General features: G+C 38.4%; 1 protein-coding gene across 2 annotated transcripts in view; it reads left to right on the top strand.

Annotated features, from left to right (window-relative positions):
- The first annotated feature begins 4163 nt into the window (after positions 1 to 4163).
- Positions 4164 to 27831, top strand: part of LOC128695249 (uncharacterized) — a 54153-nt gene continuing 30485 nt past the window's right edge. The window contains exons 1-8 of one of the 2 annotated variants that reach the window (XM_070095467.1): positions 4164 to 4624; positions 7954 to 8262; positions 10734 to 11522; positions 12542 to 12755; positions 13644 to 15232; positions 23311 to 23480; positions 25851 to 26012; positions 27670 to 27806. In XM_070095467.1, coding sequence (XP_069951568.1) covers positions 8010 to 8262; positions 10734 to 11522; positions 12542 to 12755; positions 13644 to 15232; positions 23311 to 23480; positions 25851 to 26012; positions 27670 to 27806 — 3314 coding nt within the window. In that variant the 5' untranslated portion in view covers positions 4164 to 4624; positions 7954 to 8009. The remainder of the gene's footprint in view (positions 4625 to 7953; positions 8263 to 10733; positions 11523 to 12541; positions 12756 to 13643; positions 15233 to 23310; positions 23481 to 25850; positions 26013 to 27669; positions 27807 to 27831) is intronic. The other variant, XM_070095466.1, reaches the window with a different exon arrangement.

Raw genomic sequence — 27831 nt, 5'->3', positions numbered from 1 at the left:
CATTTATGCAAACTCTATGCTGCCTATTTGTCAACCATGCCTCTATCCAGGAAAAAATCTCTCCTCCTATTCCATGTGCTTTAATTTTCCTCAATAGTCTCTGATGTGGGACCCTGTCAAAAGCCTTACTGAAGTCCATATACACAATATCATATTCATTACCATGATCTACCTCCTCAAATACCTTAGTGAAAAAAGTTAATAAATTCGTAAGGCAGGAACGCCCCTTTGTAAAACCATGCTGAGATTCGTTGATTAATTTATGCTTTTCAAGGTGGCTACGAACTGCCTCGGCAATTATTGATTCCATAAATTTTCCCACTATGGAGGTTAGGCTTATTGGTCTATAGTTTGAAGCTAAGGACCTGTCACCTGTTTTGAAAATAGTATCACATTTGCCATTTTCCACTTATCTGGCACCATGCCAGTTTGTAGTGATATGTTGAAAAGATTAGCCAAAGGTGTGCTAAGCTCCTCTTTACATTCCTTTAGAACCCTTGCATACAGTTCATCAGGGCCTGGGGATTTGTTAGGTTTTAATTTATCTATTTGCCTAAGGACCATGTCACTTGTGACCCTAATAGTGCACAGTTTATTATCGTCCTGTTCTACATAATTTATCATTACTGGAATATCGCTGGTATCCTCCTGTGTAAAAACTGAGAGGAAGTATGTGTTAAAAAATTCTACACATTTCCTTATCACTGTCAGTGAGCTGACCCGAGGAACTTCTGAGTGGGCCTATCTTGTCCCTGATCTTACTTCTGTATACCTGAAAGAATCCTTTTGGGTTAGTCTTCGATTCTCTTGCAACTTTAACCTCATAATCTCTTTTTGCTTTTCTAATTCCCTTTTTTATTTCTCTCTTTAACTGAATATATCGATTTCTCAATTGCCCCTCTCCTCTTTTGATTTGCCTATATATGCCTCTCTTTTGACCAATCAGATATTTTAATCTATTGTTCATCCATTTAGGATCATTTTTGTTTGATCTGATTTCCCTATTTGGAACATAATTTGACTGAGCAGCTAGAACTATGCCCTGGAAAGCATCATATCGGCAACCATCACCACCTACCTGACCCTTAGTCAGGTCATTCCAGTTCAGCCCACCTAAGTAATTTTTCAGTCCTATGAAATCAGCCAAGCGAAAGTCAGGGACGGAGACTTGATTGCCATTATTAGGGGAATTCCATGATATATTAAAACTGAGTGATTTGTGATCACTTTCCCCAAGCTCATCATTAACCTTAAGATTATTAATTAGTGTTTTCCTACTGGCAAGAACCAAGTCAAGGAGGTTATTTCCCCTAGTTGGCTCTGTCACAAACTGTTTTAAAAAACAATCCTGGATCGTATCAAGAAAGTCACCTGACTCTAAATTTCCTGTCAAATTGCTCCAGTCAATCTGTCTATAGTTGAAATCTCCCATTAGCACAACATTTTCGTATGTAGATGCCTTACGAATTTCGTCCCATAGAAGTTTACTGCACTCCCTATCAAGATTTGGGGCCCTGTAAATCACACCCAAAATTAGTTTTTCTCGGCCCTCGAGAAGCTGTAACCAAACAGATTCAGTGGCTGACGCTTCTAATTTAATATCTTGTCTAACACAACAATTTAAATTGTCTCTGACATACATCGCTACTCCACCACCTTTCCTGTTGACCCTGTCAGTGTGGAATAATTTATAGCCTTGTATGTGACATTCAGAGGGCATCTCTCTATCTTTCAGATTGAGCCAGGTCTCTGTTATAGCAATAATATCTATGTTTCCTGCACTTGCAATCAATCTTAGCTCATCTATCTTATTTCTTACACTCCTGCTATTAGTATAGTAAACCTTAAGGGAGCTAGTCCCTTGCTGCCCTCTGCTGTCCCCCTTTGTTTGCTGACCTGATCTATTGTCTTTATTGATAACTTCATGCTGAATGCCTTTTATACATTTACTGTTTCCAACCCAAGTGTTGCAACCTGCTTGTTTCCCACACACACCCATACCTCTATCTTCCATCAGTTTAAAATCATAGGCATTTCACCAATGGCCTTCTCAATCGAGTCTGCAAGTGCTACCACCCCAGCCCCAGAGAGATGTACCCCATCCCTTGCATACATATCATGTTTGCCATAAAAGTTGTTCCAGTTGTCAATGAATGGGATTGCAAGTTCCTTGCAGTATCTGTCTAGCCAGCAATTTACACCAATTGCCCTAGACAACCATTCATTTCCTACTCCCCTTCTAGGCAAGATGCTACATATGATTGGGATCCCTCCCTTAGACTTAATGAAATCTATAGCTGACCTGTACTTATCTAGCAGCTCTTCTCTCCTACCCTTCCCAATATCATTTCCACCAGCACTGAGACAGATAATGGACTTGTTCCCATTACCTGACATGATATTATCCAGCCTGTTGACAATGTCCCCAACACCAGCTCCAGGGAAGCACACTCTATCTCTCATCTTCTTATTCCTATTACAAAAAGCACGGTCAATATATCTTACCTGAGAGTCACCAACCACAAGAATGCGCTTACCTCCATTAGCAGGGGCAGTAGTACCCTTACCTTCACTGGCCACTGAAGTACATTCATCCTGAAGAACAGAGAAGCGATTTCCTACCTTCAGATCTTCACTCTTAACTTTCCTTACTCTGATGCGCCTTCCATTACTGTGAACCACTCGCCACTTGTAGCAGGTGCTGGACTGCACCTCACTGCTGGTAGCCGTTGCTACCTCCCCAACTACAGCCTCCTCACAGCGAGAGACAGACTGCATCTCACTGCTAGAAGCCTCATTCCCCACAACTCCAGCCACCTCACACTCTCTCCCAGACCCATTGAGGTGGACCTTCAGCCTCCTAATCTCCTGGAGAAGCAAGACCTCCTCCTTCAACTCTCCAACCTCAATTTTTAAAACACTGCAGAAGCAAGCCATGCTTTGTAACCGTCCACACTAATCCCCAAAGCAGCAATTGATATGTCATATGTCATGTATTAACTTGATAAAACCCAATTATAAGCCAAACATCGTCTTCAAGATAAAGGTTTTATTTGCAAATAGTGTCATAAGTGGGACTGAAGTTACACAGTTCATTTAAGTGAAATGACTTATAAATGCACAAGTGTACGGAGACATCGTTGATTACCACATCCAATACAGTCTTATGGGGTGCATAATAAATATATTAAACTAAATACTACTGTTCACCTAGCGCTAAGTAGGTACCTGGGTGTTAGTTGGCTGGTGTGGATCGCATCCTGGGGGACAAGATTAAAGAATCCCAATGGAAATAAGACAGACAGTCCCTGGTGATGCACTGGCTTAACTGGGTTATCCTAGGCGACTAATCCTTTCCCCCGGGTTAGAAATCCCAACAAAATCTTAGCTTATCTCTCTCCAGTGAGGAGAGGCCATGCATCCTACACCTGATCTTGTTCTGCCTGTATATTTCGTATCAGACAAAATATAGAATTATATACCCCCAACCCAGGGGCCACCGCCTGGTCACCATCTGGAGAAGACCCGGGCCGGAAGTACCGGCAAATCCCTAATGAATGAATAATAGAATTATATACCGTATATCGATAGGTGTATATCCCTGTGTATATAAGCTTTGTGTGAGGTTTAACAAAGCTAGTATAGGAAATGTAGCAAAGTTAGCATTGAAGATGTAGCGAATTACCATGGGTGAGCGTAGAGAATTGAACACTAGAGAATGTAGCAAAGTTTATGTGGGCGAGAGTAACGAACTTATCATTGTTGAGTAGCAAAGTTAACTTTGGTCAGTAGCAAAGTTAACTTTGGTCAGTAGCAAAGTTAGAATTGGAGAGTGTAATAAACTTGGCATTAAAGAGAGTGTAGTAAAGTTGATTTTAACGTGAGTGTAGTAAAATTAAAGTAGATGCGTTGCAAAATTAGCATGGGGAGTGGAGTAAAGTTAGCATTGCAGAGTGGAGGGAGTTAACCAGGGCGAGTAGTAAAGATAGCATGGGGCAGTGTATGATAAAGTCAGCATTGGCGAGTATAACAAATTTAGCTTGGATGAGTGTAGTGAAGTTAACACTGGAGAGCAGAACAGTAATGGTTATCACTATGACCATAATTTTTAAAGGGGTGGACCGGTAAGCCAGCGGAAGGCCTCGGTCAGATGACCTAAAGCTCCAATGGTGGGTCATCATCTGACTAAGACCCACGTCAGGAAACACTTGCCCTGTTTCCTGACGAACCTTACCTAACCTAACCTAACTGGAGAGCACAGCAATGTTGGCAGAGGATGAGTATAGCGAAATTATCATTAAAATAGGCAATGAAGTTAGCACTGGAAAGTGCAACGAAGTTATCACTGAGGAGCGTAGCCAAGCTAATAATGGAGAGTGCAGCGAAGTTAGCAATGGAGAATACAGCGATGTTAGCAATGGAGAATACAGCGAAGTTAGCGTTAGTGATGGCAATAGTAGGAGGCAAGATCAGCTGTGATGGTAAACAAAGCTTCACTAGGTGACCAGCCTCTCAACAAATAACTCGGAAGTGCAGCAGTTCATCACAGATTTCATACTTCAACTGCTTGTATGATGTAGCCTCAGAAGCAAATTAATGTTACACAGAATATGTGCACCGAGAGGTGTGTATTATGATATAAACCTCAAGGATATTTTAATCCCAATTTTATGAATTATTCTTAGATATTATTGTAGGGATGAATTATAGCATTGCTGAATTATATAGTCGATGGGCTTTAAGCCTGAAAAATTAAATTCGCATAGGAAGAGAAGCTTAATTTTCTGCCTAGGGGAAATAAATCATTTTGAATTTTTTGGGTTATCCTAGGTAATCTACACGTGTTGCTATGTATGATAATTTATGTAACTATTTATGTGTACCTACACTTGAATAAACTTACTAGGGAGCTGTTAATGTTACCATCCAGTTACTGCCCATGCTCAGTGGAAATAAGTCACATTGTCTGACTTTTTTGGGGGGTTATTTTAGGTAATATACACATGTGTTACTATATATGATAATTTGTGCAGCTGTATTTATGTATACCTATACGTAAATAAACCTACTAACAGCTTGTAACTTTATTGATTAAGATTTCCCTTCAAGGAAGAAGAGGGAAGCCCCTGCTCTTGATTCGAGGAACTGGAGTTCTTGGTCTCTTCCTTGGCCCAAGTCTTAAATGCTCCCAATTCTCTTGTTTCATTTGGCTTCATATGTGCGGAAATTTCCTCTTTCTTGTAAAATTCTGCTCCTGGGCAGAAAGTAAAGGGAGTTGTAGATGAGTGAAGCACTCTCCCAGATGACATTATTGCTGCAATAACTTTGGGAAGCTTTAAATTAGTGCTGGAATGATACCAAAAATTTTGCCGATACTGCTGCTCAATTTTAGGTTGATACCAATACCATCAAAATTAACCAATGCCCACCAATAGCAATACCAACACCATCAAAATTAGTTGATGCCACTGATACTGATACTTTGGCATGCCATTACTTTCAATATAGGTTGGATGGGTGCAAGAGTAGGTGTGGGTAGGTGGGATTTGGACCTGCCTAGCATGGGTCAGTAGTCCTGCTGCAACACTCCTTTATTTTAAAGTCTGAGGCTGTTATGGTGAAAAACTCTGTTCCACAAGGCACAGTACTCGCTCCCATCTTGTTTCGCATCCTCATATCTGACATAGACAAGGATGTCAGTCACAGCACCGTGTCTTTCTTTGCAGATGACACCCGAATCTGCATGACAGTGTCTTCCATTGCAGACACTGCAAGGCTCCAGGCAGACATGAACCAAATCTTTCAATGGGCTGCAGAAAACAATATGAAGTTCAACGATGAGAAATTTCAGTTACTCCGATATGGTAAACATGAGGAAATTGAAACTTCTTCAGAGTACAAAACAAATTCCGGCCACAAAATAGAGCGAAAATCCAATGTCAAAGACCTGGGAGTGATCATGTCGGAGGATCTCCCCTTCAAGGACCATAACATTGTGTCAATTGCATCTGCTAGAAAAATGACAGGATGGATAATGAGAACCTTCAAAACTAGGGATGCCAAGCCCATGATGACACTCTTCAGGTCGCTTGTTCTATCTAGGCTGGAATATTGCTACATACTAACAGCACCTTTCAAGGCAGGTGAAATTGCTGACCTAGAAAATGTACACAGAACCTTCACAGCGCACATAACGGAGATAAAACACCTCATTTACTGGGAGCTCTTGAAGTTCCTCAACCTGTACTCTCTGGAATGCAGGCGGGAGAGATACATGATTATATACACCTGGAAAATCCTAGAGGGACTAGTACCAAACTTGCACATGAAAATCACTCACAACGAAAGCAAAAGACTCGGCAGACGATGCAACATCCCCCCAGTGAAAAGCAGGGGTGTCACTAGCACGTTGAGAGACCATACAATAAGTGTCAGGGGCCCGAGACTGTTAAACTGCCTCCCAGCATACATAAGGGGGATTACCAATAGACCCCTGGCTGTCTTCAAGCAGGCACTGGACAAGCACCTAAAGTCGGTACCTGACCAGCCGGGCTGTGGCTCGTACGTTGGATTGTGTGCAGCCAGCAGTGACAGCCTGGTTGATCAGGCTCTGATCCACCAGGAGGCCTGGTCACAGACTGGGCCACAGGGGCATTGACCCCCGGAACTCTCTCCAGATAAACTCCAGGTATTCTTGTAGTCCTGTTTTTAATGTAGCATTTGCTAGTGGTGCTGTGGTGGGTGTATCACCCTCACCTGAACGGGAATCAGCTTGGGATGTACTAGATGGTCCTCTGGGAAAACTGGGGGGGCCCTCTGGTGACAGAAGTATTGCCAGAGATTTCCTGCTTATTTTGAAGTGGCAGCCAAAGGGGTATGAATCCTTGTGTTTCACATTGCCCATTGCTCTTATTAACTGAGCAACTAATTTCATGGTTGATGCTCTAGTCTAATCAGGGAGTTTTGCTAAGTCTACCACCACTGCATCAGGCACTTAAATGTAATGGAATTGTGTTGAACAAGATACTCCCCCTTTCCCATATTAGTCATACTGAAGTTTTGCTGTATACATAGCACATACATACATAATGTATATAGTGTTGTTGTTGTTGTTGGAGTTTATAGGGCCACTGACAGATAATGTATGTAGTGGTGGGTGTGGGTATGGGGGAGGAACCATTTTGTAATTATTGTTTCCTGTAAAAACTGCACATCACCTTTTTTATAACTTGCTGGTAGACAGCTAGAAATGTACACACAAACGATTAATTACAGCACAATATATCAGTAGCAGCCAATCATTGTTCGTGACATATGCCCAGAAAGTAACTCTAGCTAACTTACAAGTAATAAAATAAAAATTACATGCCATTAAAGCCCATACACTGAGAAAGATTTTATTGCATGGGTGCTTTGGCAGGCTATCTACACATGGAAATTTAGGCCCCATGACATACATGGGTTAAGGTTGTCCATCTTTTCAGTGTCATAAATATACAAAATGTGCTATATTTTATTAATGCAGGCTATGAGAGCTAAATAGGTTCACGGTTCAGCTTGACTGTTCTAAGTGCTGTATAGTGCACAGTATTTGAAAATATACTACTATTCTAAATGAGTGTGTGCAGATTAATAAGATTACTTTTTTTTATTAATCAGCTTATCAGCTGAGCCAAAGCAACCTGTTAATTCTATATGATGTTCTTAAATGCTTCAACAAGGGAATTTTCAGAAACTGACATTACATGCACAAGTGAGGCTTTAATTATGCTCTGCTTGAGTTTTCAGTATTGGAAGCAATGTTTCCTGTGTAGTATTTGGTTTTGTTTTACTTGTATGACTAAAATGAACAGATCTCTCTGGGTTATTGGGATCAGATCTGACAGTTAATCTCATTGTAAACTAATACTGTATTTTGTTTAATTTTCAACCTAATTTTTTTTCAATGAACAGGTAATAATGTAAAGATGTGGTAAATAAAGAATCATGTATTTCTTCTGAAGATAAAGATGACTACATGCGAAAGTGACCGCCTCTCCTGGACAGGACATAGCCTTGTTTTGGCTAATAGCTTGTATCGTCTGTATGCACAATCAAGTCTGCTGGACGTGAGGCTGGTGTGTGACGAGGCACACATTTATGCCCATAAGGCTGTGTTGGCAGCTGGCAGTCGATTCTTCTTGGAGCGTTTGCAGTCATTGGGCTCAGGAATGGTAGAGCTCCAGATGTCCACTGCAAACTTAGGCATGCTCATTTCCCCAAGTATGTTTTTTTCATATAGAATGTAATGTTCATCTTCTATTTAGGTTTCATGCAACAAACGTTTTATGCATCATTGATATACTGTACTGTATTATAGCACATGGTACTATGAAGGCTGACCGCCACACTGTTAATTACTAAATTATGTCAAATCTTAAATCTTATACGTATTTAAAATAAAAGAAACTAGTAGAAGTGTCATGAATGAATTTATACCACAAATCTGCTTGTATTCTGAGTAAACCTAATGTTTGAATGTGGTGTATAATGAAAACTAAATTTTTTTCTGTGTTAAAAGGGTAAATTCAAAATTACCCATTAAAAGTATGCTTGTACTGTACAGTGGACCCCCGCATAACGATGGCATCACATAGCGATTATTTCGCATACCGCTTACTTTAATTGCAAAAATTTTGCCTCACATACCGCTTAAAAACCCGCTTACCGATTTTCTTCCGAGACGCGCTCACATGTTCCGCCGGTGGCATTGTTTACCAGCCAGCCTCCGCGGTAACATCCAAGCATACAATCGGAATATTTCGTATTATTACAGTGTTTTCGGTGCTTTTTCTGGAAAATAAGTGACCATGGGCCCCAAGAAAGCTTCTAGTGCCAACCCTACAGCAATAAGGGTGAGAATTACAATAGAGATGAAGAAAAAGATCATTGATAAGTATGAAAGTGGAGTGCATGTCTCCGAGCTGGCCAGGTTGTATAATAAACCCCAATCAACCATCGCTACTATTGGTGGTACAGCTGCTGCTGCTGCTGCACTGTCAGCTGCTGCTGCTGCTGTAGCACCGTTGTTGGTGTGGCTTATTGAGAATACCAAGAAACAATTAACCCCAGAGGATTTGCCACCCAGGATAACCCAAAAAAGTCAGTGTCATCGAAGACTGTCTAACTTATTTCCATTGGGGTCCTTAATCTTATCTCCCAGGATGCAACCCACACAAGTCGACTAACACCCAGGTGAACAGGGAAAAATGCCTGGAACTAGTGCTCATATTGGTGAATTTAAAGCCAGCAAAGGTTGGTTTGAGAGATTTAAGAATCGTAGTGGCATACACAGTGTGATAAGGCCTGTTCTGGAAGAAAATGCCAAACAGGACCTACAGTACTCAGGAGGAAAAGGCACTCCCAGGACACAGTGTCTCATCAGTCATTGCTGCATCTTCAATAAAGGTAAGTGTCATTTATTCTTCATTTAGTAGACTAGTACATGCACAATATATACTGTGCATGTACTACTCTACTATTGTGCATGTATCCTTCTCTTTGTGTGTGGGAAAATGTATATTTCATGTGGTAAAATTTTTTTTTTCATACTTTTGGGTGTCTTGCTCGGATTAATTTTATTTCCATTATTTCTTATGGGGAAAATTCATTCGCATAACGATTATTTCGCATAACAATTACCCCTCTTGCACGGATTAAAATCGTTAACCGGGGGTCCACTGTATTAGGAAAAGATGATAATGTTTTTGGGCAAAAAAATAAAAAAACTGTTAGAATTTATTAAGTTTAAAATCTTGAAATCTATCACAATGGTAGCTTAACTTTTTAGTTACCACCATCATTGCTTTGTATCTTTTTTTTTTTTTTTTTTCAACAAGTCGGCCGTCTCCCACCGAGGCAGGGTGACCCAAAAAAGAAAGATAATCCCCAAAAAGAAAATACTTTCATCGTCATTCAACACTTTCACCACACTCGCACATTATCACTGTTTTTGCAGAGGTGCTCAGAATACAACAGTTTAGAAGCATACACATATAAAGATACACAACATATCCCTCCAAACTGCCAATATCCCAAACCCCTCCTTTAAAGTGCAGGCATTGTACTTCCCATTTCCAGGACTCAAGTCGACTATATGAAAATAACCGGTTTCCCTGAATCCCTTCACTAAATATTACCCTGCTCACACTCCAACAGATCGTCAGGTCCCAAGTACCATTCGTCTCCATTCACTCCTATCTAACACGCTCACGCACGCTTGCTGGAAGTCCAAGCCCCTTGCCCACAAAACCTCCTTTACCCCCTCTCTCCAACCCTTTCGAGGACGACCCCTACCCCGCCTTCCTTCCCCTATAGATTTATATGCTTTGTATCTATAATAATAATAATAATAATAATAATAATAATAGAGTTAGTTACTTAATACTTACTTTGTATTAGTATAATAATAATAATAATAATAATTATTATAATAATAATAATAATAAGGGTAAAAATAATAATTGTGAAATATTATGATGGTAATTTTAACTAAGAGCACTAAAAATACTGTATAGTAATTATACAAAGCATACAGTATTAGTATTGTAATGGATAATATGTAATAAAGAGGATGATATACAAAGAACAGGATAATATACAAAAATAATGTACAAATACACTAGTTGATGCAGTGGGGCTACTATCTTTTTGATATTAAATATAATAAAATTAATAACAAAACACTCATACAGATGATCTACGAGCAGTGGTGGAGTACATGTACTGTGGGGAGCTCCTGGTTCCTCATCACCGCTTGCCACATGTATTGGCCCTAGTGAGAGCCCTTCAAGTCTTTGGCTTCCAGGCTGATGCAGGGTATATTGCAGCTCCAGAGCCACAGTATATAGCACATGCAGAGATGAATTATGCCTCCATAGATGTCTCAGGAGTAATGGAAATCCCTATAGAAAGTTCACACATGCAATTAGAAAGAACTGAAAATAATGGTAGCGGGCTTGGTGACAGCACCTCTATTCCACTTGTAACTGTTAAACCCCATGATCAGAATATACTTCAGGATCCTCCTAAATATTCTGAGCCATTGAAAATAGATACAAATATTAGCACACTGACCTCAAGCAATATGTCATTTAGTGAATTATGCACTGCACCAGGGACAGATGGAGATATATTTGCTATTCAGTGCAGTCAGATGAAGAATAACATTCCTTCAATATTTGAAAGTTCTGTTTTAGAAGAAACTACATCAGTTTTCAAGAACAGACCTCCTGAGTGTGGCGAGATGTACAATAAGCCTGACAGTGATGTCATGTACACACGGACTATCCTTAATTTTAGGGGGGAACCTGATGCTGTTATTGAAGGAGGAGGAAGAACAATGACTGCATCCTTAGAAGATCATGGAAAAGAGGAGCGGAGTGTTCAACTGGACCCCCGACAATCCAATACCTGTGACCTAGAAGGAGATACAGATGATGCCTACAATACTGTCATGTTGTTGGAAGCTCTGGCAGCAGAAGGTAAGGAAAGCATGAGGGTGATATTTTTTAATTAAAATGGTAGAGGTGATGTAAGGTACCTTCTGGTTATTTTCCTGACATCACTATGGTTTGTGAGCAACTTCTCTCCTGACTATTCATTGAGCAGACTTATGCATGGTCATCTTGGGAATGGGTATTCTTCTCAACTTTGCAAGACTTATTAGGTCATTGTAAATATACAGCTTATCTTGACAGATTATCTTAAGCATTTTGAGCAAGATGTTTTTAGTTTTAAAATCTCTCTTCATGCCTTGATACACTCACTCCCTACTCGCCTTTCAGAAAATTCAAACGTTGATGTGGATGCTGTTTAGGATGTTATAGATCTGAAACTACTCTCACACTGTCTCTAATTTCTATATTCTGCTTATACCTTGCCCTACACTTGGATTGCCCATTATTTCTTATACTTGTTGCTCTTTTCTCCTGCCATGTGGCACTGAATGACCCCTTTTTCATAATTATTATAATTATGATTGTTATAACTGCATGCATTGTTATTATTACAAATTCTTCCTCTGTAAGCCAGGCATGTCATGAAAGGTGACTAAAATGCTGGGAACAAGGGGCTAGTAACCCCGTCTCCTGTATAAAGTACTAAATGTAAAAAGAAAAACTTTAGTTTTTCTTTTTTACGGGATGACATAAAAAGTAAAACTTTCGTTTTTCTTTTTACGGGATGACCTATAAAGAAAAACTTTAGTTTTTCTTTTTAGGACACTCTGCCTTGGTGGGAGACAGCCAGTTCATTGAAAAAAAAATATTATTACATTACTAATATTAGTAAGATAATAGTGCAGTACTTGTAGTACAAGAGTTTAAATGTGATAATTAAACATACCAAAGAATGACTCTTCAATTTTCATCTTGCTTTGAATTGTAGAGTGTGTACTATATTATATACCGTTCTTTCGGCTATTTGTGTGGAAATGGCAAATACTCCATATATGGTTAGGAAAATGTGATCTCCACTCTCAGTTGCTTTTTCTTTGCAACAGCCCCCAGTCCATCAGTCGTAGATGTGGAGAACATTCTCTTGACTGATGAAACAAAAATGGCCATTAGTCCCAGGTGGCTGCGATCTCGGAGGTCTCTAAGGGCAACTGCGGATTCTCGAGTTCGATTGAAAGTGAAGGATAGCATTGGAGGTGTGTCTCTGCAGGACACATCTCAGCGGCAATCAGCAGTTTCCTCTTCTCTCCATTCAGTCAAGTATGCAGTGTATTATTGTTAGGATTTTTAAAGTGAATTCTTCTGTCTCCTTGACTGCAGAATAGATTTTTTCCTTATCAGAAAATTATAAAAGCAGCTCAGAGTATCACTGTTATTATCATTACACATCATCATTAATCACCTTGACACGAGCAAACCCATATGGAGAAATTATAACAGGACAAGATGAGTATGATATTTTGAATTTCAGTGTACCAATGAGGCCTTCTTCATCAGACTTGAAGGTGTACTAGAGAATAAATTACCAGTATACAGTACTGTATATAAAAGTTAGTTGTCCAAAGTTTCATATCTTAGGTCAAGTACAGGACCTAGTTCTGGTGAAGATCTAGGCGAGTTGCAAGAACCTTGTCAGGTACATAATTTTGATTAATAACAATCTAAGGACCATTTCCCCATTTATTGATTGGCTCATGTTCTTACAATGACCACATTCCTAGTGGCAGACTTCTTTCCCTAATAAGCAACTGCTCTCTCATTTAGTGACCAGATGCCAGATTTTTTAAACCACTTGTGAGTAGGTATTATATTTTCCATATTCTTGCACATTTTTATATAGTAAGGAATTTACAATTTACCATGGTATCAGATTCCCTTATGTTGCTTTCATTTTTCTTATTGGCACTATAGTAACCAGTAAGTGGTTTTTAAACTAAGATAAGAATAAAATTTTATATTTAAAATAAATGAATAGCATCTTTGTTGTTCATTTCTTGTTTTTATATTACTGTTGAAGTAATTAATAAACTGTATTATCTTCTGCAGCCCAGAAGATGAAGCAAAGATAAATTAATAGCATCTTTGTTGTTCATTTCTTGTTTTCATATTACTGTTGAAGTAATTAATAAACTGTATTATCTTCTGCAGCCCAGAAGATGAAGCAAGGATCAAGGACAACAAGGAGAACTGGATGGTGGTGTTGCCTGATGCTCGTTCTTCAGTGATTCCTCATATACCTGGCACCAGCACTCTTCACACACAAGCATCTATGACTGATGCTGACACTGCCACATTGTCACAAATTACAAATGAAGCTCCTGTGCATGTACAATCTTCTCTTGCTAATTCTTCCTTTTTAAATAGGGCTACTGCCTCTAATGGAGTTCCTTTGATAGCCTCTCCCATGCCTATGTCTGCTCCACTTTTAACACAATCTTCATGTCCAAGCAGTATATCAATGTTCACACACCCCACTGTGTCCAACACTAATTCATTATTAGTACAGTCTTCTCTTACCAATCCCAATCCTTTGTTAACACAATCAAACATTTCTTTTGCTCCATTTCTTCAGCCCTCTGTTTTATCAGCGGCTGTTGTCAATCAATCTGATCTCTCACATGTTCATCATACTATCTCTACTCTTCCATTGCAGGCTCTGTCTGTTCAATCTATAGATTCTGAAATTGCAGTTTCTTATTCTTCTGATATTCCTTATTCTCAGTCTACTAGTCCTATGTTCACACAGTCTTCTTCCTCTCCTGCACATATCTTTTCTCAAACATCATCAGTTCCCCCTCATGTGCAGTCTCCAATTTCCACTTCTTCCCCTCTAAGTGAGTCTTCTGTCTCAATTCTGACCCCTGTCACACAGTCAGATACACCTGCTAGCTCTGTTACATTTGCCTCATCTTCACATTCATCAGCAACCCCAGTTTCTCAACTTGTACAATCATCTGAGTCTTCTGTTTGTAGCTCAAGTATTTCAGATTCACTTGCTCTACAGTCTCCCATTTCTAATAGCATTCTTACTCAGCTATCCTTGTCTACTCCTGTATTGGCAGTAGCCTCATCCTCTGCATCTTCCTTTCTCTCACAATCATCTTCAAGTCCACTAGCCATAGAGTCTTCTAATATTTTAACTCCTACCTATCCTGCAGTTGTAGCATCTCCATCTTCTCATCCATCTAGCCATGTCACCTGCTCTTTATCAAATCCAACTTTCCCATTTACTTCTTCATCATCTTCCTTGGCAAGTTCTTCACCAATTGTATCTTGGCCCAATTCACTATATGTATCTCACACAACAACTTCTTTAACAGACTCCTCTATTGCAGCTCTTTCCCCTTCAGCTAAATCTTTTAGCAACACTAGAATATCGGCCACTTCATCTTTGCATCAAGGAAGTGCATTACCAGTAACCACAAAAGCCATCACAAACTCTTCTCCAAACATTCCTCAGTCTGTAAGCACTGGAAATAATAAAACATCTCTCACCACCACCATTACTACCACCACTGCTACCAGTACCTCTATGCTCTCTTCAAATGATGTTAAACACACTACAACTCCCTCAAGCATTGCACCATCTAGTCCTGGTTTAGTGTCAGAAGAAGGTCGCAGTGACAGTGAGGACGAGAATGCTCATCAGTGTTCGCAGTGCCCAGGAACATTTAAGAATTTAGATAAACTTACTCTTCATCTATGGAATGAACATGAAATTGGTACTGTAGCTAGATGTAAGTAATTACTCACCTATCACTTTGAACTAGGCCTCACTACTATAGGATTTCTCACCATGCCCCCAAACACAATTTTGTTGCCTATCATTAATTGTTTAGATTATACAACATAATATAGCTTGTTTTAATTACTATTTTTGTTTAATCAAAAGATTTTTTTGGATTTTATTTTTATAAATTTACCAATGTGTTGTACAGTATTCTGCTATATCTCTGTACAGTGCTGTTAATTTTAAAACTCTGGTTTGATAAATGATAAGTATTTCACAATTTTATTTCATATACAGCGAGGCTTCCATATTTGCTAAATATGGCCTTTCGCAAGAGGGGCACTCATGAAGAACTAAGCCTCTTGCACTGTCACAGAACTTTTGCAGGTCAGCTTCATCTTTTACGCTATCACAGAGACCATGTTTAAGCTTCTTTATATAATTTTGCATATTATTTTCTAGATTATTTTTTATATGACTGTTTTGTACATATATGGTATACTCATTTTGGGAATGCTGGAAATGTTGGAAATGAAGTTTTTTCTCCTCAGTTCTGGCTTTGAGGTAATTCTATATGAATACATAATATAGTAATACTCTATGGGGAAGTGGAACAGAATCCTTCCTCCGTAAGCCATGCATGTCATAAGAGGTGACTAAAATGCCAGGAGCAAGGGGCTAGTAACCCTTTATCCTGTATAAAGATAAAGAATCACACATAAAGTGGGAGTTGTCACAGTTGCTCTTTGCTGATGACACTGTGCTCTTGGGAGATTCTGAAGAGAAGTTGCAGAGATTGGTGGATGAATTTGGTAGGGTGTGCAAAAGAAAATTAAAAGTGAATACAGGAAAGAGTAAGGTTATGAGGATAACAAAAATATTAGGTGATGAAAGATTGGATATCAGATTGGAGGGAGAGAGTATGGAGGAAGTGAATGTATTCAGATATTTGGGAGTGGACGTGTCAGCGGATGGGTCTATGAAGGATGAGGTGAATCATAGAATTGATGAGGGGAAAAGGGTGAGTGGTGCACTTAGGAGTCTGTGGAGACAAAGAACTTTGTCCTTGGAGGCAAAGAGGGGAATGTATGAGAGTATAGTTTTACCAACACTCTTATATGAGTGTGAAGCATGGGTGATGAATGTTGCAGCGTGTTTGATAGGAGTGAATGGAGACAAATGGTTTTTAATACTTGACGTGCTGTTGGAGTGTGAGCAAAGTAACATTTATGAAGGGGTTCAGGGAAACCGGCAGGCCGGACTTGAGTCCTGGAGATGGGAAGTACAGTGCCTGCACTCTGAAGGAGGGGTGTTAATGTTGCAGTTTAAAAACTGTAGTGTAAAGCACCCTTCTGGCAAGACAGTGATGAAGTGAATGATGGTGAAAGTTTTTCTTTTTCGGGCCACCCTGCCTTGGTGGGAATCGGCCAGTGTGATAATAAATAAAAAAACATTACTAAAATTGAGAAGAGAATTTTTGTTTTTCTTTTCGGGCCACTCTGCTTCAGTGGGATATGGCCAGTTTGTTAAAAGAAGAAAAATACAGTAATACCCCGGTTTTCGTCCTTAACCCTTTCAGGGTCCGTTCTGTAGGTCTACGGCTTTGAGTTGAGGGTCCAAACCATAGATCTACACCATAAGCTCAGCTCACTCTGATAAGCTGTGAGCGGTAAATTTGGTCCTAGATATGAGAGAATACATCTATGTGGTATGTGTGCACCACATAAAACAAATCCTGCAGCACACAGTGCATAATGAGAAAAAACTGAGACCGCAATTTTCGATTAAAACAGCGACTTTGCAGTGTTTTTTCGTATGTTTTTATAGTTGTATTTGCGATTTCTTGGTCTCAATTGATAGAATGGAAGATATATTACAGAAATAGAGATGATTTTGATTGGTTTTAGTTTTGGAAATGGCTTGAAACTGAGCTCAAATAGTGGAAATGTTAAATTTTTGCCAATGTTCAAGAGTAAACAAATGACCTCACACGTCTAATACATGCCAGCTGGTGGGTCTAATATATGTTCACAAATGTGGTGATATTATTTATACAATTATTACAATATTGCATAACAGTAAATCTTCTATTTTTTTGGTTTGAATAAAAATTCATTATGTAAATAAAAAATCAAATTGGAATTCATTTGTAAAGCCTGAAAACATAACTTATGAACAGAGAAAATGTTAGTTTAGTGTCAGGAATGCCTGCATTGTTTATTCTGGACCCTGTTTTGAAATTGAAATATTTTGAACTTTGCATTAAATTGGCCAAATTATCAATTTCCGATCACTTTATTTTGTAGTTGAAACAGTTGACTTGGCAATTTCTTGTGCTCAATTGATAGAAGTAATACTAGTGAAATATCTAAGAATTTGGTCGACTGGAATAATGTAATTGGCCTAAGATGGGAGTCAAAGTCGGCAAAATCGTCGATGCGTAAATATCGCTGACACATCAAAATTCGTGAGCATAATTTCATCAATTTTCCATTAAATTTCATACTTTTTGTTTTATTACCTTCAGAAAAAGATTCTCTACCATTCACAAGAAAAAATAACAAAATTATTTTTCGAAAATTCTTGGACCCTGGTGCACACTTTGAAATTTGGCCTCTGGACCCTGAAAGGGTTAATCTGTTCCAGAAGGTCAGCTGAAATCCAAAATGGACGGAAGCCGAAGTAATATTTCCCATAAGAAATAATGTAACTCCAATTAATCTGCTCAGACACTCAAAAATATTAAGAAAAAATACATTTTATAGAGAATATAGTTTTACATACAGAAAACAATGAGAAATAAATATAAATCACTAATTTTAATGGATAAATGAACATTTAAATCAGTTTTACCTTTATTGAAGACTCTTCATGGCATATTCTTTATGAGATCCGCACGTAGCTGCCTTGCGTTTTCGCAAATTATCGCCTTCACAGTACTATCTCCCGCTAACTGTTTTTTGTTGATCCACACCAACAACAACTTCTCAACATCTTTGATTGTTTATCATCACTACCACCCTCTACCACCATCACAACCACTACCACCTTCTACCACCATCACTACCACCCTCTACCACAGTCACTACTCCCCTCTACCTTTGTAGAGGGTGGTGGTGACATTTCTCCACAAAACTTTGCAACTCATTCTACGAGTTCTTTCTTGAATTCTGTTGTGTTTCTCACCTTCTTTACCAATGGGCTGGCACTCTGAACTTTCTTTGGCCCCATGGTGGCTTTTTTCACAGTTGCAGTTAATAAACAAGTACAAAAAACAATGGATGAATGCGGAGAGTATTGCTAACTCAACGAGAGACAGAGGCAGACTGAGTTTGGTATGGATGAGAAGTGGCATCCTGGGTGGGTGGACGCATCTGATACGGACGATTTCCGAGTGGATGTACGAAACCCAGGGGAAAATTTTGCCATAAAAAGTGCTTGAAATCCGAATTGTACGATTTCTGCACCGGACGAAAACTGGGGGTCCACTGTATAGCAGAATTGCAGTGATTATGTGTGAGTGAGGTGAAAGAGTTGAATGATGATGAAAGTATTTTCTTTTTGGGGATTTTCTTTCTTTTTGGGTCACCCTGCCTCGGTGGGAGATGGCCGACTTGTTAAAAAAAAAAAAAATGAATACCTACAACATTGTAGGTAGTAGGTTGGTAGACAGCAACTGCCCAGGAAGGTACTACCGTCCTGCCAAGTGAGTGTAAAACGGAATCCTGTAATTGTTTTACATGATGGTAGGATTGCTGGTGTATTTTTTCTGTCTCTTAAACATGCAAGATTTCAGGTACGTCTTGTTCAGGTACGTCTTGCTTCTTATACTTACACTTAGGTCACACTACACATACATGTACAAGCATATATATATACACACCCCTCTGGGTTTTCTTCTATTTTCTTTCTAGTTCTTGTTCTTGTTTATTTCTTCTTATCTCCATGGGGAAGTGGAACAGAATTCTTCCTCCGTAAGCCATGCGTGTTGTAAGAGGCAACTAAAATGCCGGGAGCAAGGGCCTAGTAACCCCTTCTCCTGTGTAAATTACTAAATTTAAAAAGAGAAACTTTCGTTTTTTTTTTGGGCCACCCTGCCTTGGTGGGGCCAGTTTGTTGAAAAAAAAAACCTATAACATAAAAAAAAATAAAAAAAAAATCCAGCTTGAACAAAATGTAGGTTCATCACCTTTACTGTTTCTCATTTTCATGTTAGACTCAGCCAGAAAAACTAACCACAGCTTTGTAACATTTTTTTCAGTCAGTACCATAATAAACGTGAATGTTACATCAGTGACAAACATAGAAATACCACAAATGGATATTAATAAACATTTCTAGTGAATAGAGGAAAATAACATGTTAAACTGTGACAGATTTTAAATGCTTTGATATGGAAAGAATGAAGAACTCAAAATTGAACATGCAAAATGCAGTCAGCTCTTTTCATAGAATGGAGGGTACTGTTAAATAACTAATTCTAATAATGTTAGATCATCCTGTCATTTAAAAAGATACATTAAAAAAAGTAGCTAAGACCATGAAAGTAACAGGCTGGATGTAAATACAGTGTATTCGAAACGAGATGTCATGCTATATTGGTAAGCTATAAACTACTTGTTCATTCACAACTAGAATTTTGTTCAGGACTCCCAGCTCCTTTCAAGGCAAGAAAGATATCCAAGCTGGAAAACATATAGAGCCTTTACTGTTCATAAAGAACACAACATCTAAATCACAAGTAGTTCCTTAAAGTTATTAACTGCGCTTTCAGGAACGGAGACGGGAATGATATTTGATAATGTATAGAGTGCATGGAAAAATTCTCAAGGCTAGTTCCCTTATGTACATGCTGCCATGCAGTGCTGTATGACCCTTATTGGTTTAGTGCTTAGTTATGATTATAATAATAATAATACATGCTGCCATAACTTACTGGAATGAGCAATATGAGAGAGAGTGTGGAATGAATTCATTGAAAAGTAGGGCTGCCATAAGCATATTAGAAAAGTGTTAACATTCATGGTATATGACAGATACAAGAAATATTGCAAGAACAAAGTTAGATGTCTTCAAGAGGAGACTAGACATGTTTCTGCAGGAAGAGCCAGATCAGCCAGGTTGTGATGACTATATAGGCCTCAGGGCAACACCAGACTGACTGATCAGGCATCATCAGGGAAGCCTGAGCTCAGGCCAAGCTGTCAGAAAATAAGAACTCCAAAAAAACATGTCACCAGTACAGTCGCTTATTAACCCTTTGAGGGTTTTCGTCGTACTAGTACGTCTTACGCGTAGGGGTTTTTGACGTACTAGTACTCATAAATTCTAGCGGCCTCAAATCTAGTGGGAGAAAGCTGGTAGGCCTTCATATGAAAGAATGGGTCTATGTGGTCAGTGTGCACAGTCTAAAAAAAATCCTGTAGCACACAGTGCATAATGAGAAAAAAAAAACTTTGACCATTTTTTTTGAATAAATCAGCGACTTTGCAGTGTATTTTCGTATGGTATTTATTGTTGTATTCTAGTTTTCTTGGTCTCATTTTATAGAATGGAAGACATATTACTGAAATTGAGATGATTTTGACTGGTTTTACAATGAAAGGTGCCTTGAAATTGAGCTCAAAGTAGCAGAAATGTTCGATTTTTACCAAACTTCAAAAGTAAACAAATCGTGCCAAGCGTGCAATACACGTCAACTGGTGAGTCTGATATTCTTTCACAAGTGCACCAATAATATTTATACCATTTTTTACACTAATGCAGTAGTCTGCATAACAGTAAATCTTATATTTTTTGTGAAAATAAAAATTCAAAGTGGAAAGCAAAAGAATATAAGAGGGGCCTTGAGACGTGAATAATGACTAGAGGAAATGTCATTTTAGTGCCAGGAATGTCTTTCTTGTTTATTCTGGACCCTATTCCGAAATTGGCATCTTTTGAAATTTGTGTGAAATTGGCAAAATTGCTAAATTCTGACCACTGTACTGGATAGTTGAATTTCATAAATGAGTGGTTTCTTGCACCCATTCGATAGAAAAAATGGAGTTCTAGCGAAATATTCATGTTTTTTGTCGACTAGTACAGTGAAATTGGCCGAAAATGGGGCTCAAAGTGGGCAAAATCGCCGATGCGTAAACATCGCTGAGACCGCTAACTTTGTGAGAGCATAATTCCGTAAGTTTTCTATCAAATTTCAAACTTTTGGTGTCTTTATGATCAGGAAAAGATTCTCTATCTTTTCATAAGAAAAAATAATTTTTTTTTTTTTTTTAAATTTGGCCGACCCTGAGAACGAGTTTCGGAGAGGGCCTGTCGACCCTCAAAGGGTTAAGGGTTATTGTGTAACATGATTCTATATTTTCATGAGATTTGTTTTCATCTTCCTATTTCCATTCTCCTCATGTAGGTTACTTGTTGCTGTGAAGGGATCTTGATATAAGGGATTGGAGTTTACTTCCCTTTCCTTAGATCAAACCTAAATTCCCCCACCCCTTTTTTCAGTTAAAATAAAGGGGACATATCCCCATTTGTCAAAAATTGCTGGGCTTATAGCCTGTGACCTGATTTGAATTGTGAAAAGTGAACCTTACCTTGTGCTACTGCCAATGATACTGACATTACTACTGCCACCACCAATGCCATTGTTGGTTCTGACACTTTCACTGGTGATGGCACCACCCTTGTTGACACTGCTACTGCTGCTCTTGTAATACAGTCCTTTTTGACAGTCCTACCCTGTTTCTGCTTAGCTACATCACCTGTAACTCCTCTTTCCCCATTCTACCAGCACCCTCTCCTCAGCAGCTTTGCTGCTTTCTGCCATCTATTTCACCTCATTTGTATGGTACTTAATTATTTACAGGTTTAGCACTTTTCTGTGTAAATAGTAATTCTGTAGTTATATTTGTCTATAGTTATATTTCTCAAAATTGTATTCCATTACCTCTTCAGTGGGAGTGCATTTATACTGAATTGGAATTGATCTACTCTGTTTCCTCATACATGAGTACCTCCCATTGTACAGGTGTTGTATAACATCTACAGGTTTAATGCTTCAACATGAATGTAGCATTAATAATTTATTCCATCAGTTTATCACTACATGCTCAGCGGAGCAGAATAGGAATAAGAGGGTGTGTAAATCTGGGGGAAGAGGGAAGGAGGGGGTAGGGGTCATCCCAGGAATTGTTTGGAAGGAGGTAAGCAGGTTTGGAGTCCTAGCAGCTTGGTCATCCAGTAGGGTTGTTTGAGCATGCTATGAGCAGAAGCAAGTGTTTTTTATGACATGACATGCCATTGGAGTATAAGGAATGAAAAATTTATGAAGGGATTCAGAGAAATTAGTTAACTGGACTTGAGTCTTGGAAAGTACAGTACTACTTGCAATCTGAAGGGGTGGGGATGTTTCAGTTTGGAGGCCCATCAGAAATGTGATGTCACCATGCTTCTGGAAAGAAAGTGATTGAATGAATGACTGTGGAAGTGTTTTCTCTTTTTTGGGTGATCCAACCTTGGTGGGAGATGGCCGGTGTATTAAAGGAAAAAAATCTTTTTACCAATATTGCTACAGTATAATCATATTTTTTATGAATTTTCTACCTTCTCTGTTGAGTAGTCCATATTGTACTACTTCAGATTGTGTTCCTCCTGTTTAATTTCATTTAGACAAGATTAACTCAATCAATACTTTTATATATTTTTTTGTTAACGAACTAGCCATATCCCACCAAGGCAGGTGACCTAAAAAGAAAAAATGAAAGAATATTTTTATGTATCTTTTAAAAATTGTATCTTAGACATTCCTTGTTATTTTCATTTTCAAATTCTTTCTGGGCTTATCCTCCCCTCCCTTGGATCAAACCTGATTCCCTTCCCAGGCACTGCATAATTTCTGCAGGTTTAATGTTTCCCACTGATTAAAATAAATAAAATCCAATTCATTCTCTCATTTCATGAGTACTTGTAAACTGTTTGGTCTGTAGAACATTGCACTGTTCCTCACTATCAATAAAATATATTCTGTATACAGTATATTTTTATCATATTTAAGTGTGGTATTGGTGAAATATATGCATGCTTCAGGTCAGTTGTGTGACTACAGCAGTCCTCTACACAGTTCCCTGGTAAAACATGCAGCTTCTCATATTACCAAAGAGTGTATTACCTGTGCAATATGCAGCAAAAAGTTCAAGACTCGTGCCACAATCAAAACCCATCTCCGAGTGCACCGTGGAGAGGAGGTTATGTACAAGGTGAGTATTATTTTATTAGCTCTTCTTAATATGTGAAGTTCACTCTCTAAGTCCTATTTGGTGCAGTTTTTTTTTTTAAGGTGATTTTGGAATCATTATTTTGTGTATTATTGGTGATAGATTTTTAAAACTACATGTTTATTGCGATACAACAAACTTTTCCTTTCATCACCTTCTTTAAATTAGGAAGAAATTTTCTAAACTACAGTAAACATCTTAGTTCCATTTTCAGATTTACATCTATTTTTTTTTTAACATGCTGGCTGTCTCTCCTGGGGCAGAGTGACCCCCCCCCCCCCAAAAAAAAAAAAAGAAAAAAAAAGAAACACTTTCACCATCATTCACAGTATCACTGCCTTGGCAGAGGTTTGCAGATATAACAGTTCAGATGCCACTCTAAACAGCAAATATCCCAAACCCCTCCTTTAAAATGCAGGCATTGTACTTCCCACCTCCAGGACTCAAGTCTGGCTAACCAATTTCCCAGAAGCTATACACAGAATATTACCTCCCTAACACTCCAACAGTTCATCAAGTCAAAAAAACCATTTGTCTCCACTCCTATCTAACATGCTCACACATGCCTGCTGTATGTCCAAGCTCCTTGCACACAAAACCTCTTTTTACCCCCTCCCTTCATCCTTTCCTAGGATGACCCTGTACCCCTCCTTCAATTTTTTTTTTTCAACAAACCGGCCATATCCCACTGAGGAAGGGTGACCTAAAAAGAAAAACAAAAATTTTTCTTTTAAAATTTAGTATACAGAGAAGGGGTTACTAGTCCCTTGCTCCCAGCATTTTAGTTGCTTCTTATGACATGCAAGGCTCATGGAGGAAGAATTCCACTTCCCCATGGAGATAAGAGGAAATAAAGAACAAGAAGTATTAAGAAAATAGAAGAAATCCCAGATGGGTATGTATACATATATGCATATACATGCATGTATAGTGTGACCTAAGTACAATGGACCCCCGGTTTACGATATTATTTCATTCCAGAAGTATGTTCAGGTGCCAGTACTGAACGAATTTGTTCCCATAAGGAATATTGTGAATTAGATTAGTCCATTTCAAACCCCCAAACATACACGTACAAACGCACTTACATAAATACACTTACATAATTGGTCGCATTGGGAGCTGATCGTAAAGCGGGGGTCCACTGTATAAGTAGAAGTAGCAAGCTATACCTGTTATCCCACATGTTTATAAGACAGAAAATGACACCAGCAATCCTACTATCATGTGAAGGGATTACAGGTTTGTGTTTCGCGCTCACTTGGCAGGATGGTAGTACTGCTCTGGGCAGTTGCTGTCTACTGACCTATTATCTATGCCTCCTTCAAATATCTGTGACTAATACTTTAATCTCACATAAAATACTGCATAAAAATATAGATTCTGAGAGCCATGTTAACCGAACATTGAAACAGGTTGGTGAAGCCAGGATGACTCGAGTATGGAACACATTCGTACAGCATAATGATGTCAACGAGATAAAGTCAGTTGATCAAATGAAAATGCTGGCCCACAGATGGCTCCAACTTCATCCTGTTCCCTACTTGTATGTCTCATAACAATAAAAATGCTTTCAAATGAGCTGATGTAGGTAACAGCTCTTAGCTTGCCAATAAAGTTAGGAATCCTTAACCTGTAAATAGCTTGTCAATAAAGCTAGGGATCCTTAACCTTGTCAAACCCTGTGTAAAAAAAAAAAAAAAAAAAAAAATCCAAAACCAATTTGACAGTACATATATGATAGATTTGTGTTTTAAATTAAGGTTGCTTTTAAACAAAATTAAATTTGCTTTAAGACTACATCTATTCAGGGAGAGCAGACTGATGAATGCAAATGATAGCTGAGAATTTACTGATGTCGTTGAAATAGAGCTTACGTGAAACTTTCAAAAGTGAGCATGAAACTTTTAAAATCATTTATGTGCTTGTCAAATATGATCAAATTCTTTAATAAATTTATATAGTACTGCCAGTCAAATTCAGCAGCATCTGCATATTTTTACAAATTTGAAAGGGTAAAAAATTTTTACTCTAAATGTGTGCTGCAGAAAGTTTCAAGTTTTGGCAAACTCATTTACTATATTGTAAATTGGCTCTCACCTTCTGAAGGTTTGTCATTAGTTTATTCAAGTGGATGTTGAGGATTTTGACACATGTCCACCATATCAGTGAGTTTTTCCCACCATTTGATCGTAAAAAAAATTCTGCTTGTAGTGATTGAATTAATAAAGTCTTTCTGTTTTGTTTCATCTTGAGAATCACTATGCTACTTGTGAAAATTGATGATCTGGTTTTCTAGCTTTGTAAAGTAATTGCTCCTTTAATATAAGAAATATTTTGTATTTTTTACAGTGTGAATCCTGTCCAGTGATGTATAGCCAAAAGTTCAACCTGATCAAACACTTGGCATCAAAGCACCAGTGTGATGCTGATGGACGGCCTCTCACACAGTCACTCTCATGCCCTTACTGTGCCTTTACTACTCTTGCTGATTACAAGCTTAAAGCCCATATTGTAAGTTCTGTTGTTACCCCTCTAAGGAGTGTTGATGCCTATAAATGACTTCGGTTTGGTCTGTAGTTGGATTCATGAAAAAGATTGGGTAGTGATAAGTAAAGAGGTTATATGGTTAGATGATATTTGGATGATTAGCTTGATGTACAGGTGTTCCTTGTTTTATGATGATGATAATACATTGCATGCCTTTGACAGTTGTACTAAACTTAGGTTATAAACACTTAATTTTGCATAAAAATCTTAAGTGCCATCTTCAGACCATACCAACCATATTTTTTATTGTTTTCAACAAGTCGGCCATCTCCCACCGAGGCAGGGTGACCCAAAAAGAAAGGAAATCCCCAAAAAGAAAATACTTTCATCATTCAACACTTTCACCTCACTCGCACATAATCACTGTTTTTGCAGAAACGCCCAGATACAACAGTTTAGAAGCATATATAACATACCCCTCCAAACTGCCAATATCCCAAACCCCTCCTTTAAAGTGCAGGCATTGTACTTCTCATTTCCAGTACTCTAAGTCCCTGAATCCCTTCACTAAATACGTATTACCCTGCTTACACTCCAACAGCTTGTCAGGTCCCAAAAACCATTTATCTTCATTCACTCCTATCTAACACGCTCACACATGCTTGCTGGAAGTCCAAGCCCCTCGCCCACAAAACCTCCTTTACCCCTTCCCTCCAACCTTTTTGAGGACGATCCCTACCCCACCTTCCTTTCCCTACAGATTTATACACTCTCCAAGTCATTCTTCTTTGATCCATTTTCTCTAAATGACCAAACCACCTCAACCAACCATATATGGTGACCAAATATTGCATACATATGTAGAATTACAGTGAATTATTTTTATGACATTCATGTGGGGCACTAAACCCATTGGGTTATACAGCATCTAGGGAAAATTGGAAGCAATCAGGATTGATCCTAGGAAGGGGAGGTCAGGTCATAGCAAATGCTCACAAACGGAACCCACATAAAGCCAGGAAATCTGTACATAAAATTAAGCATGATCGAAACATTTGGAAAATATTGCCATTAGACCTTAAGTCTTCAGAGGAAAAAAAGATTTGATTATTTAGTCAGATTAATAGGTGGATATTTAGCTGGGAATGTCTTTCACTAAATAAGAGAAGAACTACAAACATTAATGAATTGTGTGTAAAGAAAATTTATTTATATTATATCAGGAATCTTATTATCTCAATAATTTTAAAATTACCAAAAATCATCTTAAGATCAAGGCAAATGCTGAAAATAATATGCATGAATATAACTGAATTAATAATAAAGTGCTGAAGCCTTCAGAGTCATACAGCACTGCAGGGTAGGGTATGCTAAAGGTTTAATATGCTGTACTTGATCAGAGACCAGTGAGGGTGAAGAGTATAGTGGTTAGAGTTAGTAAGGGTGGTGAAGAGTGCTAAAAGAAATAAAATTAAAGTTGGTGTAATAAATTTGTTGCTGACAAAAAGTCAAAGAGGGAATACCATAAATGAAAAGTGCCAGATTAATAAAGCGCTCTAAAGCGAGCACCATATTAACTAGGTGTGCCTGTATAAATATATACCATAGTACAGATAGTGTATTAGATATTTACCTACTTAAAATGTTTCCAAGCTTAATAATCATGCATGATATTCTGCAGGTGCGCCGTCACACTGTGGATAAACCTTTTAAGTGTAATCACTGTACATATGCAACAACAGAGAAGACAGCTCTGGCTAAACATATACGGACACACACTAAAGAACGTCCATATGTTTGTGAGACTTGTGGATTCCAGTAAGTAAAACAAAATGTGCACCTT

Source organism: Cherax quadricarinatus, chromosome 50 (genome assembly GCF_038502225.1).
Source record: "Cherax quadricarinatus isolate ZL_2023a chromosome 50, ASM3850222v1, whole genome shotgun sequence".
Taxonomy (NCBI): domain Eukaryota; kingdom Metazoa; phylum Arthropoda; class Malacostraca; order Decapoda; family Parastacidae; genus Cherax; species Cherax quadricarinatus.
Note: the sequence above shows the minus strand (reverse complement) of the source record. Positions and strands in the feature narration are given on the sequence as shown.